The 21,613-nt window shown below is 45.4% G+C and overlaps 1 protein-coding gene across 2 annotated transcripts; it reads left to right on the top strand.

Annotated features, from left to right (window-relative positions):
- Positions 1–607: 607 nt before the first annotated feature.
- Positions 608–6,514, top strand: RETREG2 (reticulophagy regulator family member 2). Of its 2 annotated transcripts, none has more exons than XM_024999993.2 (9): positions 608–697; positions 1,605–1,711; positions 2,489–2,519; positions 2,881–3,016; positions 3,426–3,510; positions 3,799–3,942; positions 4,098–4,192; positions 4,365–4,500; positions 4,755–6,263. In XM_024999993.2, exons 5-9 carry the CDS (start codon positions 3,492–3,494, stop codon positions 5,375–5,377), a joined length of 1,017 nt encoding a protein of 338 aa, XP_024855761.1. In that variant the 5' UTR covers positions 608–697; positions 1,605–1,711; positions 2,489–2,519; positions 2,881–3,016; positions 3,426–3,491; the 3' UTR covers positions 5,378–6,263.
- The last annotated feature ends 15,099 nt before the right edge of the window (positions 6,515–21,613 follow it).

The raw sequence follows: 21,613 nt of genomic DNA on the forward strand, positions 1-21,613 counted from the left end.
ATCGCTGAGCCCCAGCGTGTCTGAGAAATCGGGACAATTCCTAGGGGACCGTGGCACACTTGAGGACGAGCGAGCCCGGCTGACCTTTTCGTGCCGGTGTAGATATAAATGTAAATAAAGACTCGGGACAGGGAGTTGCTCGCAATTGTTTTCTTTTAAAGGGGAGATGTATGCACACACAGAACAATATACATTTAAAAAATAAAGTCAGCAAGAGTACACAAATTTTAACTGGTGAATTGTGTACAAAGTAGCAAAGGCACTGATTTTTGGCTGTAACTTTTGTAGGATTATTGCCGAGATTAAATGTTGTTGAGGGAACACGTTAACAACATGCTTGTTACGTTGTAAGCCTCAATAAATGGTGTTAACGCCCCCGCCAAGAGTAAATAGCACCTAAACAGAGTTTTAGACTTCGAGACCCCAATATCTCGCTTAAGTATTTGAAGGAGTTCCGATGCGTGAAAGGAGGGAGAGTTTACAGAAAGTTGAGACGGAAACAACTTTTCTGTTTTTGAGTCGATCGAGTCACGCGCTGGTGTTTGTTTATTTGCTGAGGGGAAGGAACTGGGAGGACCAGTACGGCGAGGGTTGAGTAAAGGGACGGCCGCCGCCCTAACCAGAGCAGAAAGATCCCACGGGGTCATCTGGAAGCTGACTTCCTGCCACTTGGGGCCGCCTCACACCAGCAATCCAGGTCAGGACCGGCCTCCCTAGCCGCCCTGCCCACACAGTGGGAAGAAAATTGGCTGGGGTGGGCAAAAGCGGAGCTACAGCCCCTCTAGGAAGAGGGAGACACCGCCCAGCGCCGCCAAAACACACACCTGCGTAGGAGCAGGGTCACCGGCAACCCCCTGCGCGCAGGCGCCGGTCACCCTATCCCGGCGGTTAGGGCACATCACGTGCCGGGCTCGTCGCTCCGCCGTCACGTGACGCCCGTCCGCGGCCTGGGCGGCCCTCTCCGCGGTGTGCGCCCCCTTCCGCCTGACGCGCCCCAGGCGGCGGCCGCGCAGCCCTGGCTCCTCGCGGGCTCGGGCGGCGGCTGCGGCGGGGCTATGGCGAGTGGCGGTGTTGGTGGCAACACCGGCACTGGTGGGGGCCCGGGGCTGGGCCTGACCCTGGGCCTGGGCCTGGGCATGGGTGAGGCCACCGGCGAGGCGGAGGAGGAGGCGGCCACGGCCGAGGCGGTAGGACGCCTCGCCACGACGCTGTGGCTGCGGCTCCGCGGCTGGGAGGCGGTGTTGGCCGCAGCGCAGCGGCTGCTGGTGTGGGAGAAGCCGCTGCACAGCCTAGTCACGGCGGCCGCGCTCAACGGCCTCTTCTGGTAACGGCCAGGGAGGAGGGGGCGGGGCCGGGCAGCGCGGGAGAACGGGGGCGGGCGAGCGCAGAGTACCATTCCCCTTTCTGGGGAAGACGCTTGTCCTGGAGGGCTGGTCCACCTCCTGGGGTTTAAAGATCGTTGTCAGCCTGGGTTGCCCCTTTCCTCTGTCTTCGGGTGTCGAATTCGGCCTGGAGGTTCCCATTCCCCCCATCAGTGGGCCTTTCGCGATGGGTGTAGGGGCCTCTCTCACTCACTCACCGCTGAGTGCCTGTTTCTCCCTAAGGTTGCTGTCTTCGTCCTCCCTACGGCCCTTCTTCCTACTCAGCATCTCACTTTTGGCCTATTTTCTGCTGGATTTGTGGCAGCCTCGCTTCCTCCCTGACATCTCTGGTGAGTGTGACTTGATTCATTCAGCAAGCCCCAGTGAGCACTTGTTTTGTGCCTGACCCACCCGGCTTGGGTTGAATGGTGAGACGCATGAACCGCAGGCCACCTGCCTCCCAAAGCATGACTGCTTACTTCCCCAGATGGGAAATAAATTTCCCCTTTCTCAAAATTCATGTTATTGTGTGGTTGTTCAGTCGCTAAATCGTGTCTGATTCTTATACATTGAGTGGTGGTGCTATCTAACCATCCCATCCTCTGCCGTCCTCTTCTCCTCCTGACTTCATTCTTTATTGTATGTAGTAGTAGTAGTAAAGATTGTAGACTCCGCTTCCAGATTGCCTGGGTTCCATTGCCTGCTTCCCGTTTACCCTGTATGTGACCTTATAAAAGTCACTCTATCTCCAGTTTCATAAGGAGGAGGATATTCTTGAATTTGTGAATACACTTCATATGCTTATGGTAGGGCTTCACTATTCTTACCAGGGTTTTCTTGTCCACATGTTTACTTAATAGACAGTTTAGAGAACTGGGTGCCAGGTTGTGTGTGAGCTGTTTGGGGTGTATGTACATGTGAATGTGAATAAGATGGGGTTTCTATTGTTGAAAAGGGTAAAGCCTGAGGAAGGAGACATGCAAACAGCGTAACAACGTAATACTTCCTGCAAATGGCATTTGGAGAAAGCACTTTGGGACTGCAGAGGAAGGGCAACTGTTTCTGGCTTGGGGAGTGTTTCCCAGAGCTCTGCCTCTGAGTAACTTGTCTCTCTTCCCTCTCTATAGCATCATCCCCAGAGGAGCCACACTCTGACAGGTGAGTGCAGACCACCCCTTGAAGAACAGACAAATGTCCAAACCCTGTCTTGCTTTGGTGCCAGTGTCACCGCCATGGTGCAGAGCAATTTGGAGTTCCTGCAAGCACAGCCCCCAGGATAGTGAATGCACTGTAGCAAGTTTGCTCCCGGGTTCTTGTGTAGGTGTTTGTGTGCCTGCTGTTTTCAGGGCAAAGGGTTGGGAGCCCCGGGCTTTATTTCCCAGGAGCCAGACAGCCTCCCTTTGGGAGGCAGGGTTGTCCACTTTCTTAGACTACAGAGCTCATGGGCATTCTCAGAGGGATTTGAGTGCCTAGGAAGCTGGTGTCTGAGGCCTCCAGGGGTCATATCATGTCTCCCCAGTGAGGGTGCGGGGTCAGGAGCCCGGCCGCACCTGCTCAGTGTGCCCGAGTTGTGCAGATACCTGGCTGAGAGCTGGCTCACCTTCCAGATTCATCTGCAGGAGCTGCTGCAGTACAAGAGGCAGAATCCAGCTCAGGTAACCTCCCCCTCATCACACAACAGTGCTCTACCCTGTGGAGAAATGGAGGTGGGGATGGGGAAGGAGTGACTCGCACTCCTTGAATGGAGACGAAGGATATGGCCTGGGGCCTTCTTGAGGCAAAACTTACTGCCAGTAGCCTGATACAAGAGGCAGAGTAAGCTTTTGGTGTCCTGACACTATTTCTTGCCAAGAGAGACCAAGTTTGAATTATAGGTGTTTGGCTATGTCAGTTGCAAACTTCCTAAATCAGTGATCCTGGGAATCTTCTTGACTAAACTGGATCACTGCGTTCTTAGAGGACATACCCTTCCTTCCACCAGTGGAGCAATGATAATTCTTTCCCCAGATAAGTGGAACGCATACCTCAGTCCCCTGTTCTTAGACCCTGTGCTCTTCTCTGCAGTTCTGTGCTCGCGTCTGCTCTGGCTGTGCTGTGCTGGCTGTGCTGGGACACTATGTGCCAGGGATTATGATTTCCTACATTGTCTGTGAGTAGCATCTGGCCCCTGCCCTTTCCAGAGCTCTTTCTTTGTCCTCTTTTCTTGGACTGACCCAAGGGGGGTTGTTGCACTCTCTTTGCCCATTTACCCATTTACAGAGATCTTCAGGCGGATGCTGTGGGATTAGTGGAAGGAGGGCAGTGGATGTGGGAAGAAGTTGGCACAGCCTCAGGAAGGGGCTTGGTCTCCTTCAGCCTTTCCTGTTTAGGCATCAGTTGAATGAGGGCTCTTAGGTAATAGGCATAGGGAGCTCTGAGTTGACTCTCTGACCCTCAGTGCTGAGTATCCTGCTATGGCCCCTGGTGGTGTATCATGAACTGATCCAGAGGATGTACACGCGCCTGGAGCCACTCCTCATGCAGCTGGACTACAGCATGAAGGCAGAAGCTGATGCCCTGCATCACAAACACGACAAGAGGAGTAAGGGGATCCCATGACCCAGGAGGGAAAGGCAGGGAGGACCTTGGTTTGAGGCTTGTGAAATACCCTGGGATTTAGATACTCTCCAGAACTGTGGCTATGTTTGTCCCCCACCTCCGTTCCTGCTTGGTCACTGCCCTGCTGTTGTTCTCCAGAGCGGCAGGGGAAGAATGCACCACCCGGAGGTGATGAGCCACTGGCGGAGACAGAGAGTGAGAGCGAGGCAGAACTGGCTGGCTTCTCCCCGGTGGTGAGGTCCAGGGGTCCAGGGGCGATGGGCTGTCGAGTAGAAGGCTGGGGGAGAATCTGCTTTAGAGCAGCCACCTTTCAAGGGGATGGGAGTCAGTGGCAGGGCAGGGATGCTCCTGGAAATGGGCTCTCTCACCCCTTTGTCTGTTGCGTTCATCGTGGTTCCCTTGCAGGTGGATGTGAAGAAAACAGCACTGGCCTTGGCCATTACAGACTCAGAGCTGTCAGATGAGGAGGCTTCTATTTTGGAAAGCGGTGGCTTCTCTGTCTCCCGGGCAACCACTCCACAACTAACTGACGTGTCGGAGGGTATGGGAAGTCCTGTGTCCCTCCTAATCTTCCTGTTCCCTGTCGGGATGCTGGCTGTGCTCTCTGGTGGTTGCCCTCATAAATGTTTTCTTTGGGGAGCTCATCCCCTAGTTGTACACCAAGTTCCTGAAAGACCTTAACACCCAAGGCCTGGCCTAGTATCCTATGTCCTGAGTTCTCATCCTTGAACTGAGTGGCCCGTTGCGGCTACTCAGAACAGCAGGCCCATTCCTGGCCCTTTGTTTTCTGCACAGATTTGGACCAACAGAGCCTGCCAAGTGAACCAGAGGAGGCCCTGAGTCGGGAGCTAGGGGAGGGAGAGGAGACAGACCTGGCCCCTCCCGAAGATCTGCTGGGCCCCCCTCAGGCCCTCTCACGACAGGACCTGGACTTGGAGGAGGAAGAAGATGCGGCATCCAAGGAAGCCTTGCTTCAGCTCTCATCCCCCCTTCACTTTGTGAACACGCACTTCAATGGGGCAGGGTCTCCCACAGATGGAGTGATGCTCTCCCCTGGAGGACCAGTGGAGACACTGAGCCCGGAAGCAGTGAGTGGTGACCTCACCACTCCTCCCAGCACCCTGTTGCCCCTACTTGGCCTTGCCGAAAGTGACCCAGTCCCCTCCCCCTCCGTACTCCCATCTCTGCCCCAGGACTCACCCCAGCCCCTGCCTGCCCCTGAGGAAGAAGAGGCACTCACCACTGAGGACTTCGAGTTGCTCGATCAGGGGGAGCTGGAGCAGCTAAATGCAGAGCTGGGGTTGGGTCCAGAGACATGCCCAGAGCCCCCTGATGCTCCACCCCCTCCACCCCTAGGGCCCGACACCCCGTCCCTGGTACAGTCAGACCAGGAGGCTCAGGCCATGGCAGAGCCATAAGCCTGGGGGAAGGAGTTGCAGGCACAGTAGGGCCTCCTGGCTAAGGATGTCACTGTTGGCTCCTTTCCCTGCTATCCTGGGGAGGAGCAATATGTGGGGAAGCTGGCTATCAGATGGAGCCAGTCCACCCTCCACCTGCCTGCCTGCCTGCCTGCCTGCCGTCCCAGGCCTGGGACAGTACCTGGGATTTGTTTTAAGTTTGTAAATAATTTTACATTTGGGTTTAGTGGTTATGAACAGGGCTAGGGGAGTCCTTCCCACTTGCCTCCCCGCCTCATCTCTAGTCTCATTCCACAATGCCCCAAGCCCTGACGGTCTGTCCTTTTCTTTTTCCTCCTTTCCTCAGGGACCTGTGCTGCTCTGTCCTCGTGTCCCACTCGGTTGTTTAGTTCAGGCACTTTATCATTTTTCTTTCCTATCCCAGCCCCTCTCCGCTTTACTTCCCTGCTGTGTCCTGTCCTTAGCAGCTCAATCCCCACTCTTTACCAGCTCTTCCTCCCCAGCTGGCCCCAGCTAAGCTTTAGGGAGGCTCCCGTCTGGGAGGTACAGATGAAACCTGGGGTGGTGGGTCGGGTCAGTAGTTAATGCACTTAAGTCACTGTAGCCCGTGGAACCTCCACTGCACCCTTGCCCTCGTTCATCCTGGCCTTTCCCTATACAGGATGAGAGCAGGGATCCCACAGCACATACGCCAGCGCTGTGGTAGTGAGCAGGGCCTCTGTCTTGTGGGGTGAGGGGCTTTCTTATCTTAGGGAGGAGTAAGAAGATCTGTTTCTCTGGGCCATGGTCCAAGTGTGGTGGGACCCCCTACTAGGGTCAGGAAATGGACAGTAACATCTGTGCAGGTGTTGACTGGAAAAATAAAGTGTTGATGGTTAGAACTGCTGCTGCCTGCCTCACTGTGAGCTCTGTCTCCCTCTGTGCTCTGCCCCTACTGCCTTGTCCCCTATTTGCTCCTGGCTGTTAATTTACTTCGGTGCAAAACAAGGCCAGAAGCAAGAATTACCCTGACAGCTCTAACCTGCCCTTAGCCGAGTTCTCTGTGATATGCTTAGTAAGGTTTAGCATGTGCAAGTAAGTATGTGCAGGAGGAGACTGCTTCAGCTTCCCAGTCAGAAATTTGAGACCACTGTGCACCACAATAGTTGTTTTCTAGTGTTGTCCACAAGCTTAACACTTACTGTCAGAAGTCCTTACCTATCTATGTACTGACGGTTAACTCCCTCAGTCCTCATTTGTCTCTCCTGATAGAAGCAAACAAGCAGGACTTAGACCTGTATTAAAATTGATTCCAAGGGGCTTCCCTCATGATCCAGTGTTAAGAATCCTGCCAATACAGGGGACACCGGTTTGACCCCTGGTCTAGGAAGATCCAACATGCTGCAGGGCAACTATGCCCATGTGCCAAAACTACTGAGTCCTTGATCTTCACCTACTGAACCCCTGCACCATAACTGCTGAAGCCCTCTCACCTAGAGCCTGTGCTCCACAACAAGAGAATCCTGTGCATCACATCACAACTAGAAAGGAGCCTCCACTTGCCACAACTAGAGAAAGCTCATGTGCAGCAACAAAGACCCAGTGCAGCCATCAATCAATAAAAGAATATTAAAAGAAAAAACTCCTGGCAGTCTGGTGGTTGAGACTACGCTTCCACTAGAGGAGGCGAGGGTTAGATCCCTAGTCATGGAACTAACATTCCACATGCCATAGAGCATGGTCAAAAAGAGACACAAGACTGATTGCAAGCCCAGGAACATGAAAGAAACAGTGTCTACACTAACAATGCAACATTCCCACTCAGCACTCTTCTAGGTGATCTATACTAACTTTTTCCATCAGGACCCTGACATAAGATACTGTTATTTTATAGAAGTTACCTTTCACAAAGCCATGGCCTTAGTTCACGATGGAGCCAGAATCCAAATCCAGGCAGTCTGGCTCCAACAGTCACCCTATAATAGGGAGCCCCTGTCCATCAATAGGGCCCAGATGGGAAGATGCTCAAGGATGTAGGAATGATACAGGAGCAGTCTGCTTATCCCAGCTTCACAAAGACTGGTGTCAGCAGTCCTTGCTCTTTGGGGAAGAACAGCATTCAGAGGAGAGCCCAGAACTGGACAGATGGCTTTTTTCATGAGTTCACAGCCTTGGCCTCCATTCAGCTGGAAGCTGGATCTGGCAATGCTGCTTGGCTCCTTGAGGTTGACTTCTGTGCTGCATCTCTTCTAAGTGTGTGAGAATTTTTTCCTTCCATTTGCCTGAAAGGCTTTCAGGGATTCAAGGGTCCTCCCTGTCTTGCTGTTGGAGGAACATGAACTTGTAATCATCTAGAAATGTCTGAAGAGAATGGGCAAACAGTTCTAATCATCAAACAGACAATTCAGGAAAAAATAGAATTAATCCAAAAAACAATTGCTGCCATGGCCCCACCTTTATTTCCTTGTTTAACTTGCAGTTTGAAGACAGAGCCAGAAGCTTGTACTGCATCAGAACATGAACCAAATGTTTGGAGTTCCATGAGAGTCCATTCTTGACACTTGCCCTGGTCCGCTGGCTGTTAGATGTTTGTCTACAGTTTTTCATTACCAGGTGTTCTGGCCATTTCCTGCCTCATGAAGAAAGGGACAAGAAGAAAGCTTTTCATATGAATGAAAGAAAAATTAAGCAGAAATATGAAACCTACAGTTAGGCTAAACAAAAACTAGAAGTACAGGCTGCGGAAAGAAGGGTTCAGTTCAGTTCAGTCGCTCAGTCATGTCCGACTCTCTGCAACCCCATGAATCACAGCACGCCAGGCCTCCCTGTCCATCACCAACTCCCGGAGTTCACTCAAACTCACGTCCATCAAGTCGGTGATGCCATCCAGCCATCTCATCCTCTGTCATCCCCTTCTCCTGCCCCCAATCCCTCCCAGCATCAGGGGCTTTTCCAATGAGTCAACTCTTCACATGAGGTGGCCAGAGTATTGGAGTTTCAGCTTCAGCATCAGTCCTTCCAATGAACACCCAGGACTGAGCTCCTTTAGGATGGACTGGTTGGATCTCCTTGCAGTCCAAGGGACTCACAAGAGTCTTCAACACCACAGTTCAAAAGCATCAATTCTTCAGCGCTCAGCTTTCTTCACAGTCCAACTCTCACATCCATACATGACCACAGGAAAAACCATAGCCTTGACTAGACGAACCTTTGTTGGCAAAGTAATGTCTCTGCTTTTCAATATGCTATCTAGGTTGGTCATAACTTTCCTTCCAAGGAGTAAGCATCTTTTACTCTCACGGCTGCAATCACCATCTGCAGTGATTTTGGAGCCCAAAAAAATAGTCTGACACTGTTCCACTGTTTCCCCATCTATTTGCCATGAAGTGATGGGACCAGATGCCATGATCTTCGTTTTCTGAATGTTGAGCTTTAAGCCAACTTTTTCACTTTCCTCTTTCACTTTCATCAAGAGGCTTTTTAGTTACTCTTCACTTTCTGCCATAAGGGTGGTGTCATCTGCATATCTGAGGTTATTAATATTTCTCCTGGCAATCTTGATTCCAGCTTGTGCTTCTTCCAGTCCAGTGTTTCTCATGATGTACTCTGCATATAAGTTAAATAAGCAGGGTGACCATATACAGCCTTGACGTACTCCTTTTCCTATTTGGAACCAGTCTGTTGTTCCATGTCCAGTTTGAACTGTTGCTTCCTGACCTGCATACAGGTTTCTCAAGAGGCAGGTCAGGTGGTCTGGTATTCCCATCTCTTGAAGAATTTTCCACAGTTTATTGTGATCCACACAGTCAAAGGCTTTGGCATAGTCAATAAAGCAGAAATAGATGTTTTTCTGGAACTCTTGCTTTTTCTGATGATCCAGCAAGTGTTGGCAATTTGATCTCTGATTCCTCTGCCTTTTCTAAAACCAACTTAAACATCTGGAAGTTCATGGTTCATGTATTGCTGAAGTCTGGCTTGGAGAATTTTGAGCATTACTTTACTAGCGTGTGAGATGAGTGCAATTGGGTGGTAGTTTGAGCATTCTTTGGCTTTGCCTTTCTTTGGGATTGGAATGAAAACTGATTTTTCCAGTCCTGTGACCACTGCTGAGTTTTCCAAATGTACTGGCATATTGAGTGCAGCACTTTCACAGCATCATCTTTCAGGATTTGAAAGAGCTCAACTGGACTTCCATCACCTCCACTAGCTTTGCTCATAGTGATGCTTTCTAAGGCCCACTTGACTTCACATTCCAGGATGTCTGGCTCTAGGTGAGTGGTCACGCCATCGTGATTATCTGGGTCATGAAGATCTTTTTTGTACAGTTCTTCTGTGTATTCTTGCCACCTCTTCTTAATATCTTCTGCTTCTGTTAGGTGCATACCATTTCTGTCCTTTATTGAGCCCATCTTTGCATGAAATGTTCCCTTGGTATCTCTAATTTTCTTGAAGAGATCTCTAGTCTTTCCCATTCTGTTGTTTTCCTCTATTTCTTTGCATTGATCACTGAAGAAGGCTGTCTTATCTCTCCTTGCTATTCTTTGGAACTCTAGTTCAGATGCTTATATCTTATCTTTTCTCCTTTGCTTTTCTCTTCTCTTCTTTTCACAGCTATTTGTAAGGCCTCCTCAGACAGCCATTTTGCTTTTTTGCATTTCTTTTCCACGGGGATGGTCTTGATCCCTGTCTCCTGTACAATGTTACGAACCTCCATCTATGGTTCATCAGGCTTAGTTATATGTTTATGTTTGCAGGGGAGGGCAGTGCACTTTATGTGTTCTAACAGCTAATAGTATAACATTGCTGCTCATAAACTTAATTTTAGGCTGTATTACTGGGAAGAATATAATACCTAAGGTGTACTGTGCACAAATTAGAATACATCCATAGGGTGCCTTGCTACGCTTGTGGACAAATTGACAAATTGAAGACTGCCCCGAAGAGAATCACCAGAAATAAACACTGAAAATACCATCACATGGAGCAGATGGGGAATTGTGAAGGAACAGAGAATGTTTAAGCCAAGAAAGGAATGTAAAATTAAATCACTTCAGTGGCTATCACACTTTGCAGGGTTATCTGTAGGTCTTCTGAGTGTAGAAAATCTTTGAGAAGAGTTTGATTAATAATCGTGTAGGCAGGTCCATCGACAGATGAATGGATAAAGAAGTTGTGGTATATACACACAGTGGAATTTTACTCGGTCATAAAAAGGAATGCATTTGAGTCAGTTCTAATGAGGTGGATGAATCTAGAACCTATTATACAGAGTGAAATGAATCAGAAAGGGAAAGATAAATATTCTAACACATATACACAGAATCTAGAAAAATGGTACTGAAGAATTTATTCACAGGGCAACAATGGAGAAACAGACATAGGGAATAGACTTATGGACATGAGGGGAGGGGAGGAGAGGGTGAGATGTATGGAAAGAGTAACATAGAAACTTACATTACCATATGTAAAATACATAGCCAATGGGAATTTGCTGTACAGCTCAGGAAACTCAAACAGGGGCTCTGTATCAACCTAGAGGGGTGGGATGGGGAGGGAGTTTCAAAAAGGAGGGGCTATATGTATACCTATGGCTGATTCATGTTGAGGTTTGACAGAAAACAGCAAAATTCTGTAAAGCAATTATCCTTCAATAAAAAATAAATTAAAAAAAATAACCGTGTGAGCAGAATTTCTCTGTTCAAGGGATATTGCAAAACAGATTTAAATGATCTTTAGAAGTACAAAGATCAAGGACAGAGAGTGTAAGAATTTTCCATCATGCAAGGACAGTATATCACCATGTTATTTTGCTTTTAGTGTCTGAAGTCTCACGGACTTCCTCCTAATCCCTTAAGTTTTGGTTTTACACTGAGTCTATCCCTGGCTCACTTTTTCTTTGCACTCTACCCGGACAGTTTCACGTGTTCACCCATTTAGTTTCCACTCATATGCTGATGACTTCTAAATCTTAGCTCCTTTCACAGAACTTTTGACTAGGCATCTCCGTTTTAATGTCCCATGGGCAGTTCTGCTCAACATACCAAAAACTGAACACATGCTCTTTCCCCTCACCTTCCGCCCCCCATCTTCCCTACACAGATAGGCTTTTTCTGTGTTTTTTATCATGCCTGTTTCCATCACTAACTCTAAAGACCTACTTCCTTCTCTCTCATCCCATACCCAGTCAATCCCGAGTTGCTGCTAAATTGATGTCCTAATTATTTCTTGATTCAGTCCCCACCATAGCCCTGATTCACACCCTCCACATCTCAACAGTTTCTCTGCCCAAACTCTTGTCTCCTACCAAAATTTATGCCCAACCATGTGACTAAATAATTGAAAAATACAAATTAGATGATCTTTCTGCTGTTTAATAGTAATTAAGGCTCTCCTACAAGGTATCATTCAAGCTTCCTAATACCGTTAAGAAGCCTTCTGAGATCTGCCCTGTCTTGCTCTTTACAGCACCAACCCCCAAAAGATTATCCTTTCCTCCACTCAGCTGCACTGCCCTCCTCCACCCCTGCTCTACACTCCCACCTCTCATTCCTCCACTTGCTAAACACTTGTCTTTTAAGATGTACTTCAGACCACACCCCACATTTGAAGGTTTCCCTCATGTCCCACATCATTCCCCCATAGCAGACCTGTATAATGCTTACTCAGTATACTGCTGTTTTTGCAAAAATCACACAGAATCTTCATATGAGCACAGTGTATGGCACATAGAGGTGTATGTGTATGTGGATAGATTGCTCCCATGATACTTGCTGTTGACAAGAGGCTTCAGTTCCTCATGATACTAACCTCTCCCTCATCATACTTACCTGGTTGCTTGGAGGCTTCCCTGGTAGCTCAACTGGTAAAGAATCCTCCTGCAATGCAGGAGATCCTGGTTTGATTCCTGGGTTGGGAAGATCCCCTGGAGAAGGGATAGGCTACCCACTCCAGTATTCATGGACAGAGGAGTAGGGCAGGCTATGTATGATCCATGGGGTCGCAAAGAGTCGGACATGACTGAGCGACTAACAGTAGCGCAGCACATGGTTGTTTGAGTGTCATGACAACACGATAGCTTCCTTTGCTAGAGCAAATGGTCCAGGAGAGCAAGAAGAAAGCCACAGTGCTTTTTATGACCTAGTGTCAAAAGTCATGCTTTATCACTTCTACCACACTATATACATTAGAAGCAAGTTACTGAGTCCAGCTCATGCTCTTTAAGGGAAAAGTAGGGAAAAAAATTGTGGACTTTTTTTGGGGGGGCGGGGGGGGGGTGGGCATGCTGATTGCAGGATCTTAGTTCCCTGACCATGGATTGAACCTAGGTCACAGCAGTGAAAGCACTGAGTCCTAACCACTGGACTCCCAGGGAATTCCCTTGTGGACATATTTTAAAACAATTACACCAAACTGATCTGGAAATTATATTCAAGAATTTGGGCCAACAAGCTACACATTATAAAAATAAAGACAAATAAATGAACAAATTTGTAACAATATATTATACACAGGATATAAAAATATACATATGTTAAATTCATGTATCCTTTTTTTAATCGTCACCATCCTGCTTTACTGTACGAACCATCCACCCTACCCCCATTTTACAGATGAGGAAATTGAGGCATAGTGGTAAAATGGCTTGCCCAAAGTTGCATAGCTGGTTGTGATTAAAATACTGGTTTTTAGCATTTTGTTATTCTTACATATCTTCATATCTTAAAGTACCAAAATAGAATTTTAGTTGAGGTTGAAATATTCTTTCAACATTGGAAAAAGAAATCTGAATTCTGAATGATTTATAAATGAGGTATCAGTTCAGTTCAGTTCAGTCGCTCAGTCGTGTCTGCTGGATCATCAAAAAAGCAAGAGAGTTCCAGAAAAACATCTATTTCTGCTTTATTGACTATGCCAAAGCCTTTGACTGTGTGGATCACAATAAACTGTGGAAAATTCTTCAAGACATGGGAATACCAGACCATCTGACCTGCCTCTTGAGAAACCTATATGCAGGTCAGGAAGCAACAGTTCGAACTGGACATGGAACAACAGACTGGTTCCAAATAGCAAAAGGAGTACGTCAAGGCTGTATATTATCACCCTGCTTATTTAACTTCTATGCAGAGTACATCATGAGAAACGCTGGACTGGAAGAAGCACAAGCTGGAATCAAGATTGCTGGGAGAAATATCAATAACCTCAGATATGCAGAAATGAGGTATAGCCATGTTAAAATTTTCAACACACAAAGGTTTGTTTGTAAAGCATTGTTGCCTCCCACAGACTTTAAGAGGAATCAAAAGATGTCAATTCTATTGCAAGAATAATTGTTCTAGTTCAAAGACACTTTAAACAAGTATATTAGGAACAAGACACTGTCAAAATTAATATAGGGACTTTCCCAGTGGTCCAGTGGCTAAGAATCTGCCTTCCAGGACTTCCTTGGTGGTTCAGTGGCTAAGACTGAGCTCCCAACACAGGGGCCCTGGGTTCCATTCCCAGGCAGGGAGCTAGATCCCACAGGTCGCAACTAAGAGTTCAAATGCTACAACTAAAGATCCCATGTACCGCAACTAAAGCCCTGGAGCAGCCAAATAAATAAGTAAAATTAAAAAAAAAGAAGAAGAATCTTTCTTCCAATGCAGGGGAAGCTAGTTCTATCCCTGATCTGAGAAATAAGATCCCATATGCCACAGACCAACTAAACCACAACTGGAGAAAAGCCCAAGAACCCCAACAAAGACCCAGTGCAGCCAAATTTTTTAAAATTAATATAGGTCCTCTGCATCAGAATCTCAATCTAGAGTCAATGAAATTGAAGAAGATGGATACAAATCAGAAATTTTCCACTTGAAACAAAACTATACTTTGCTAGAAATTAAAAATATATTTATATATATCCACCTGGTGGTGGTTTAGTCACTAAGTCATGTTCAACTCTTGCTGACCCCATGGACTGTAGCCTCCTAGGCTCCTCTGTCCATGGGATTCTCCAGGCAAGAATACTGGAGTGGGTTGCCATTTCCTTCTCCAGGGGATCTTCCTGACCCAGGGATCGAACCTGGGTCTCCTGCATTGCAGGTAGATTCTTTTACCAACTGAGCTATGAGGGAAGCCCTTATATCCACCTAGAGAAACAAAAATAACTCAAAGTTACCAAATGAGGTGAAATTATTTGAATGAGGAGAAGTTGGGGAACTATATTTGAAGTTAGATATATAACCATCTCTTCACATTCCTTTGAGAAATACAACACCAGAAAGAGCTTTTTTAAAGCAGCTAGAAAAATTGGTACCAAAAATACACTTACAATTTAACAGTGATATCTTAACATACTTCTTTAAGAGATCACTATTTTTAAAAAGAGCAAATAGGGAATTCCCTGATGGTCCAGTGGTTAGGATTCCATGCTTCCATGGGCTCAGGTTTGAGCCCTGGTCCAATGGCTAGATAGCATCACCAACTCAATGGACATGAGTTTGAGCAAACTCCAGGAGATAGTGAAGGACAGGGGAGCCTGGTGTGCTGCATCCCATGGGACTGCATAGAGTAAGACAGAACTTAGCAACTGAACAACAAACAACCAGGAACTAAGATCCCACAGAACAGGTGACCAAATTAAAATAAAATAAAGATGTAAAAATAAATTTCACTTAAAGAGCAAATAATTTTATTTCCAATTATTTATAATTATATTTTTACTTTTATTGGCATTTAGTTTTTTTACTCTAAAATAATACTTCATTAATTTTATATCCTAACAACCATATTAAAATATTAATGTATATTTAGCATTCGTGGTTTTTAAGCTTACATTTTTACATTTAGTTGTGTGTGTGTGTCTTTCAAAGATATCAATAAATTTTACTTTTTAAAATGCTTAACATTTGGCTTTAAAAGTAAATTATTGTTTTCTGTAAAATAAATACTGAAACACTGGTGAAGTCATTTTGCCAATCTGTCAACCTCTAACAGCTAGTGGTTATTGGCACTGCAATTTGAACTCACTCAGAACTCCAGTTTTATACTTCATCTAAATCAGGCTTTATCAGTACTATTGACTATATGCACTACTGACATTTTGATCCAAATAATTCTTTGCTGGTGGTGATAGAAGCTGTCCTGTTCATTGTCAAATGTTTAGCGGCATCCTACCTATTAGATGCCAGGAGCCCCTCTCCCTCACTATCCCCCTCCTCCTCTGCACATTGAACAACCACAGGGTAGAGACCTTAAGTTAGTCACCTCTATGCCCAGGGCCTTGTATAAAATCTGATAAGTCTTGGATTGAATCAAATACATGTAACCTGTAAAATCATATGAATTTGAACTATGTGCCTAAATTAAGAGTCTTCAATTAATCCATGGGAGAGCTAAGGCACTTCAGGACAAGTAACTGACTGTTACCACAAAGTTTGTTTTACTGTATCATATACCTGAGAAAGCAAGGCAAACCTCAGTGAAGGGAGAGCCAGGCCCATCTTCAAATCTTCTGGGATCTGGTCATTTCCAATCGAAGAACGTCCACACCTGGTTATTTAAATAGTGATAGATATTTGAATAATACCTTGCTCCAAATCATGGCATTAGTTTTACACCTCGTGTTTTCCTTTGGGTTTCCCTGGTGGCTCAAGAAGCTGGCTGCAATGCAGGAGACCTGGGTTTGATCCCTGAGTCAGGAAGATCCTCTGGAGAAGGAAATGGCAGCCCATTCCAGTATTCTTGCCTGGAGAATTCTATGGACAGGAGAGCCTGACAGGGATTGATAAAAGCTCTTTCTGGTGTGGTACTACTCAAAAGAATGTGAAGAGATGGTTATAAATCTAACTTCAAATACAGTTTTGCAACTTTTTCTTGTTCAAATAGTTTCACCACATTTGGTAACTTTGAGATCTTTTTGTTTCTTTAGGTGGTTACATTTGTTGTTGTTTTTTTTTAATTTGTAGCAAGGTAAAGTTTTGTTTCAAGTGGAAAATTTCTGATTTGTATCCATCTTCTTCAATTTCATTGACTTTAGATTGAGATTCTGATGCAGAGGACCTATTTTAACTTTAAAAAATTTTTGGCTGCACTGGGTCTTCATTCGAGTGCTCAGGCTTTTCTCTAGTTTCAGCTCATGGCTTAGTTGCTCTGTGGCATGTGGGATCTTAGTTCCCAAGTCAGGGATCAAACCAGCTTCCCCTGCATTGGAGTATTTTTTAATATATTTAGTTTTATTTATTTATTTGGCCACTCCAGGGCTTTAGTTATGGTATGTGGGATCTTTAGTTGCAGCATTAGAACTCTTAGCTGTGGCCTGTGGGATCTAGCTCCCTGACCGGGAATGGAACCCAGGGCCCCTGTTTTGGGAGCTCAGAGTCTTAGCCACTGAACCACCAAGGAAGTCCTGGAAGGCAGATTCTTAACCACTGGACCACTGGGGAAGTCCCTATATTAATTTTGACGGCATCCTGTTCCTAATATACTTGTTTTAAAGTGTCTTTGCTCTAGAACAAAGACACTATTATTCTTGCAATGGAAGTTTATTTTGTCCATTGACATCTTTTGATTCCTCTTGAAGTCTGTGGGATGCAACAATGCAAAAAGTTTATAAACAAACTTTTTTGTGCTCAAAATTTTAACGTGGACAAAGGAGCCTGGCAGGCTATATAGTCTGTGGGGTCAGAAACAGTTGGACACAACTGAGCGACTAACACACTTCACTTGCACTGAAAGGGTGTTTGAATATTGATAACCCATGTAGAGATTTGGGATTTTCCACACTCTGAGAAAATCACCACTTGAGATCTTTTCAGTTACCGAGGAGGTTACAGAGTCGATGTGGGAGAGGCAGTGTTGTTTAATGAAAGAACATGGGACTCAAGGCTATGCCCAATCTTGGATTCAAAGTCCATCTCCATAAGCCAATGACTTCATCTCTCCCAATCTCAGTTTTCTTTATCTACAAAATGGGAATGCATAATATCCGCTTCAAAAGGTTTTCATGGGGATTTAAATAAACTAAGAGATGAGTAATCGTAGGACAGGACAGTCAGTAAATGGTTTTTGTTTCCCTTTCAGTATGCACTGTTTCTCTAAGAGTCAACAGTTATTGTTTAGTTACTAAGTCGTGTTTGACTCTTTGTGACCCTACGGACTGTAGCCTGCCAAGCTCCTCTGTTCACGGGATTTTCCAAGCAAGAATACTGGAGGAGAGTGCCATTTCCTTCTCCAGAGGATACTCCTGACCCACGTCTCCAGTGGCTCCTGCATTGCAGGCAGATTCTTTACCACTGAGCCACTGGGGAAGCTCGCTAAAGAGTTAACTGAGGAGGAGGAAAACCACTAAAGAGAAAATTGTTAAATTAATATTCGAGTAGATTTGGGCCCAAGACATCCTTACTGACATCCTCACTTTGACCTTGTCTGCTTTAAACCAGCTGAAGCTGATATAGGAAGTGTCTGGCTGCGGCTCCACCTGCTGATTTGCAGAGGAGCCGATTCCTGCTGTGCCTGTGGGAGGCTGCAGCTCAGCTGAAGCACAAAGCTGCTTAGCAAGTCTGCGTGTGGTTTGTAGATCCACAAGACAAACTACTGAAGCAATGCTCAATTGCTAATTGATATCTTTTGACACAGCCCTTTCAATGTGGAAAGTGTAATTGGATTTCTCACTGTTCCTCCTTATTCTTTTATTCAGGACACAAGGAATCTACACCCTCACTATGTAGGGAGGTGGTGGCTTTGGTCTGTTCATCATCCTTTCAAATCTTGGGAAGCTCCTAGGCTGCTGATTGGCATGAATAGCTTAATCTGGACTATAACCCATCAGTCAGGAAAAGTGTGGCCTGAGAAAAAAGAAACTGTGAGGGCTTCATTCTCTCTTGTGGTCTCTGGGGGTCCCTGGCAGTTAAAACACTCTGGCTCATGCTCAAGACAGAGCTGCAAAGAATTTACTTTTAGGGTTCTCTAAGCTTTGGACTATCTGAGCATTCATGGAGTAGGAGAAGGGAGAGAGGCAGCATTTCTCTTTGTTTGTGAAGTGAAAGTCGCTCAGTCGTGTCTGACTCTTTGCGACCCCATGGACTATACAGTCCATGGAATTCTCCAAGTCAGAATATTGGAGTGGATAGCTGTTCCCTTCCAGGGGATCTTCCCAACCCAGGGATTGAACCCAGGTTTCCTGCATTGCAGGTGGATTCTTTACCAGCTGAGGTCTGTTCCAAATAAGGTTTCAAAAATTGAAAGCCAACAACTCTAAAGTCATGAGTGTAGAGGGGAAAAAAATGAATAAATAAAATTCTTAAAACCAAATGATTATATTTTAATATGAAAAAAAAAAATTAGGCCTTCCCTGGTGGTTCTGATGGTAAAGAATCTGCCTGTAATGCAGGAGACCCAGGTCTGCTCCCTAGGTCAGAAAGATCCCCTGGAGAAGGAAATGGCTACCCACACCATTTTCTTGCCTGGAGAATCCCATGGACAGAGGAGCCTAGTGGGCTACAGTCCATGGAGTTGCAAAGAGTCACACTTGACTGAACGACTAAATACTTTTGCTTTTGGTGGTCCAGTGGTTAAGAATTAGCCTGCCAATGCAGGGGACATTTGTTCGATCCCTGATCTGGGAGGCTCCCACATGCCATGGAGCAACTAAGCCTGTGTACTACAACTACTGAGCCCGGTTCTAGAGCCCGCTCTCTGCAACTAGAGAAAGCCCACACACACAAATGAAGACCCAGCACAGCCAAAAACAAGAAAATAAATAGATAAATAAAAATTTAAAATATTTAAAATCAGACAGCTAGGGCTTCTCTGGTGGCTCAGTGGTTAAGAATCTGCTTGTCAATGCAGGAAACATGGGTTCAATCCCTGATCTGGGAAGATCCCACATGTCACAGAACAATTAAAGCCCATATACCTCTACTATTGAGCCTGTGCTCTCGATCCCAGAGGAGCCGCGACTACTGAACCTCGACACCTAGAGCTTGTGCTCTGCAACAAGAGAAGTCACAGCAATGAGAAGCCCCTGCACTACAACTAGAGAGCTGCTGCTCTCTCACCACAACTAGAGAAAAACTTTCACAACATAGCCAAAAACAAATAAATAAATATTTTCTTAAAAATCAGACAGCTATATATTAAAAGTATTTATAAAGCCCTGGCAGTAATTTAAAATTAAAAACAAGTGAACAAAAATAAATCAATAAAAATAAAAACAAGTAAACAGAATATGAATCCACAGAATATGATGTCACTGTATCAGGAGTCTTTCCAGAGCTGTGAGGGGAGGCTCTCTAAAGTTGATTGGGAAGTTCAATGATCATTCCACTGCTACCATCACAGCTACCTATATATGTTGCCAATACATGGCAAAAATTCCAACTTGGTGAGTCAAATGCTCATTTTTATTAAGATGAGCTGCCACAACAGGTGTATCACCAAGAGAGCTTTGGGTTGCAAAATGTAGAAAATGTTGCTAATAAGGACATTTACTCTCTTACATAACAAGAGACCACATGTAATATCCCCAGGCTGGTTAATATATCAGTGACCCTGGAACTTTCCCATCTTTCTTCTCTAAATCTTCAACATGTTGGCTTGTCCTCTCTGCTTGGCTCCACTCATGGTCACAAAACAGCTGCCTGAGTGCTAGATGTCACAGTTAATGTCCAGAGCAGAAACAAATTTTCATCCAGATTGTATACACATATAAAGATTTCATTTAAATGATTAATGAGGGAAGCTGATAAAGAATACAAAAAGTTAATTCTCTGAGTGTTTTCAGGTAAGAAATGTATACATATCAATAAATGAACAAAATTATTAGGATAGATACAGAACTGATTAACATTCCACAGGGCTAAAAAATAACACCTTTCAGGTTAATGTTTCTTCAAGGTTATACAAGAACAACACCTTATCAGTTTCTACAGGTTAACGTTACAGAAGCGTAAACTCTGTGCTTTCATTGGTAGTGGATTCTTAATCAAATATACCGTGACAACAGTTATAGTCCCGAGAGTATCAGGTAAAGGTTAAGTTGGCTTATTAGGAAAACTCTAGAAGTATGTTTTAAAAAGAACGATCAATTTTTTTCTTCTCTAAAGTTTGGGATAAATTTTTCTTCCAGACACAAATTGTTTTACATGCCTCAACAAAGGGGAAGTTTTGCTGGCTTAGAAAAGTTGCGTTTATTTTTTTTTCTTTCTGCAAACTGAAGGTTATCAGTTCAGTTCAGTTCAGTAGCTCAGTCCTGTCTGACTCTTTGCGACCCCATGAATTGCAGCATGTCAGGCCTCCCTGTCCATCACCAACTCCCGGAGTTCACTCAAACTCACATCCATCAAGTCGGTGATGCCATCCAGCCATCTCATCCTCTGTTGTCCCCTTCTCCTCCTGCCCCCAATCCCTCCCAGCATCAGGGGCTTTTCCAATGAGTCAACTCTTCACGTGAGGTGGCCAAAGTACTGGAGTTTCAGCTTCAGCGTCAGTCCTTCCAATGAACACCTAGGACTGATCTCTCTTAGAATGGACTGGTTGGATCTCCTTGCAGTCCAAGGTACTTTCAAGAGTCTTCTCCAAGACCACAGTTCAAAAGCATCAATTCTGGGCTCAGCTTTCTTCACAGTCCAACTCTCACATCCATACATGACCACTGGAAAAACCATAGCCTTGACTAGATGGACGTTTGTTGGCAAAGTAATGTCTCTGCTTTTCAATACGCTATCTAGGTTGGTCATAACTTTCCTTCCAAGAAGTAAGTGTCTTTTATCTCATGGCTGCAGTCACCATCTGCAGTGATTTTGGAGCCCCCAAAAATAAAGTCTGACACTGTTTCTACTGTTTCCCCATCTATTTGCCATGAAGTGATGGGACCAGATGCCATGATCTTAGTTTTCTGAATGTTGAGTTTTAAGCCAACTTTTTCACTCTCCACTTTCACTTTCATCAAGAGGCTTTTTAGTTACTCTTCACTTTCTGCCATAAGGGTGGTGTCATCTGCATATCTGAGGTTATTGATACTTCTCCCAGCAATCTTGATTCCAGCTTGTGCTTCTTCCAGCCCAGCGTTTCTCATGATGTACTCTGCATATAAGTTAAATAAGCAGGGTGACCATATACAGCCTTGACATACTCCTTTTCCTATTTGGAACCAGTCTGTTGTTCCATGTCCAGTTCTAACTGTTGCTACCTGACCTGCATATAGGTTTCTCAAGAGGCAGGTCAGGTGGTCTGGTATTCTCATGTCTTAAAGAATTTTCCACAGTTTATTGTGATCCA

The sequence above is a fragment of the Bos taurus genome, chromosome 2 (assembly GCF_002263795.3).
Source record: "Bos taurus isolate L1 Dominette 01449 registration number 42190680 breed Hereford chromosome 2, ARS-UCD2.0, whole genome shotgun sequence".
Classification (NCBI taxonomy): domain Eukaryota; kingdom Metazoa; phylum Chordata; class Mammalia; order Artiodactyla; family Bovidae; genus Bos; species Bos taurus.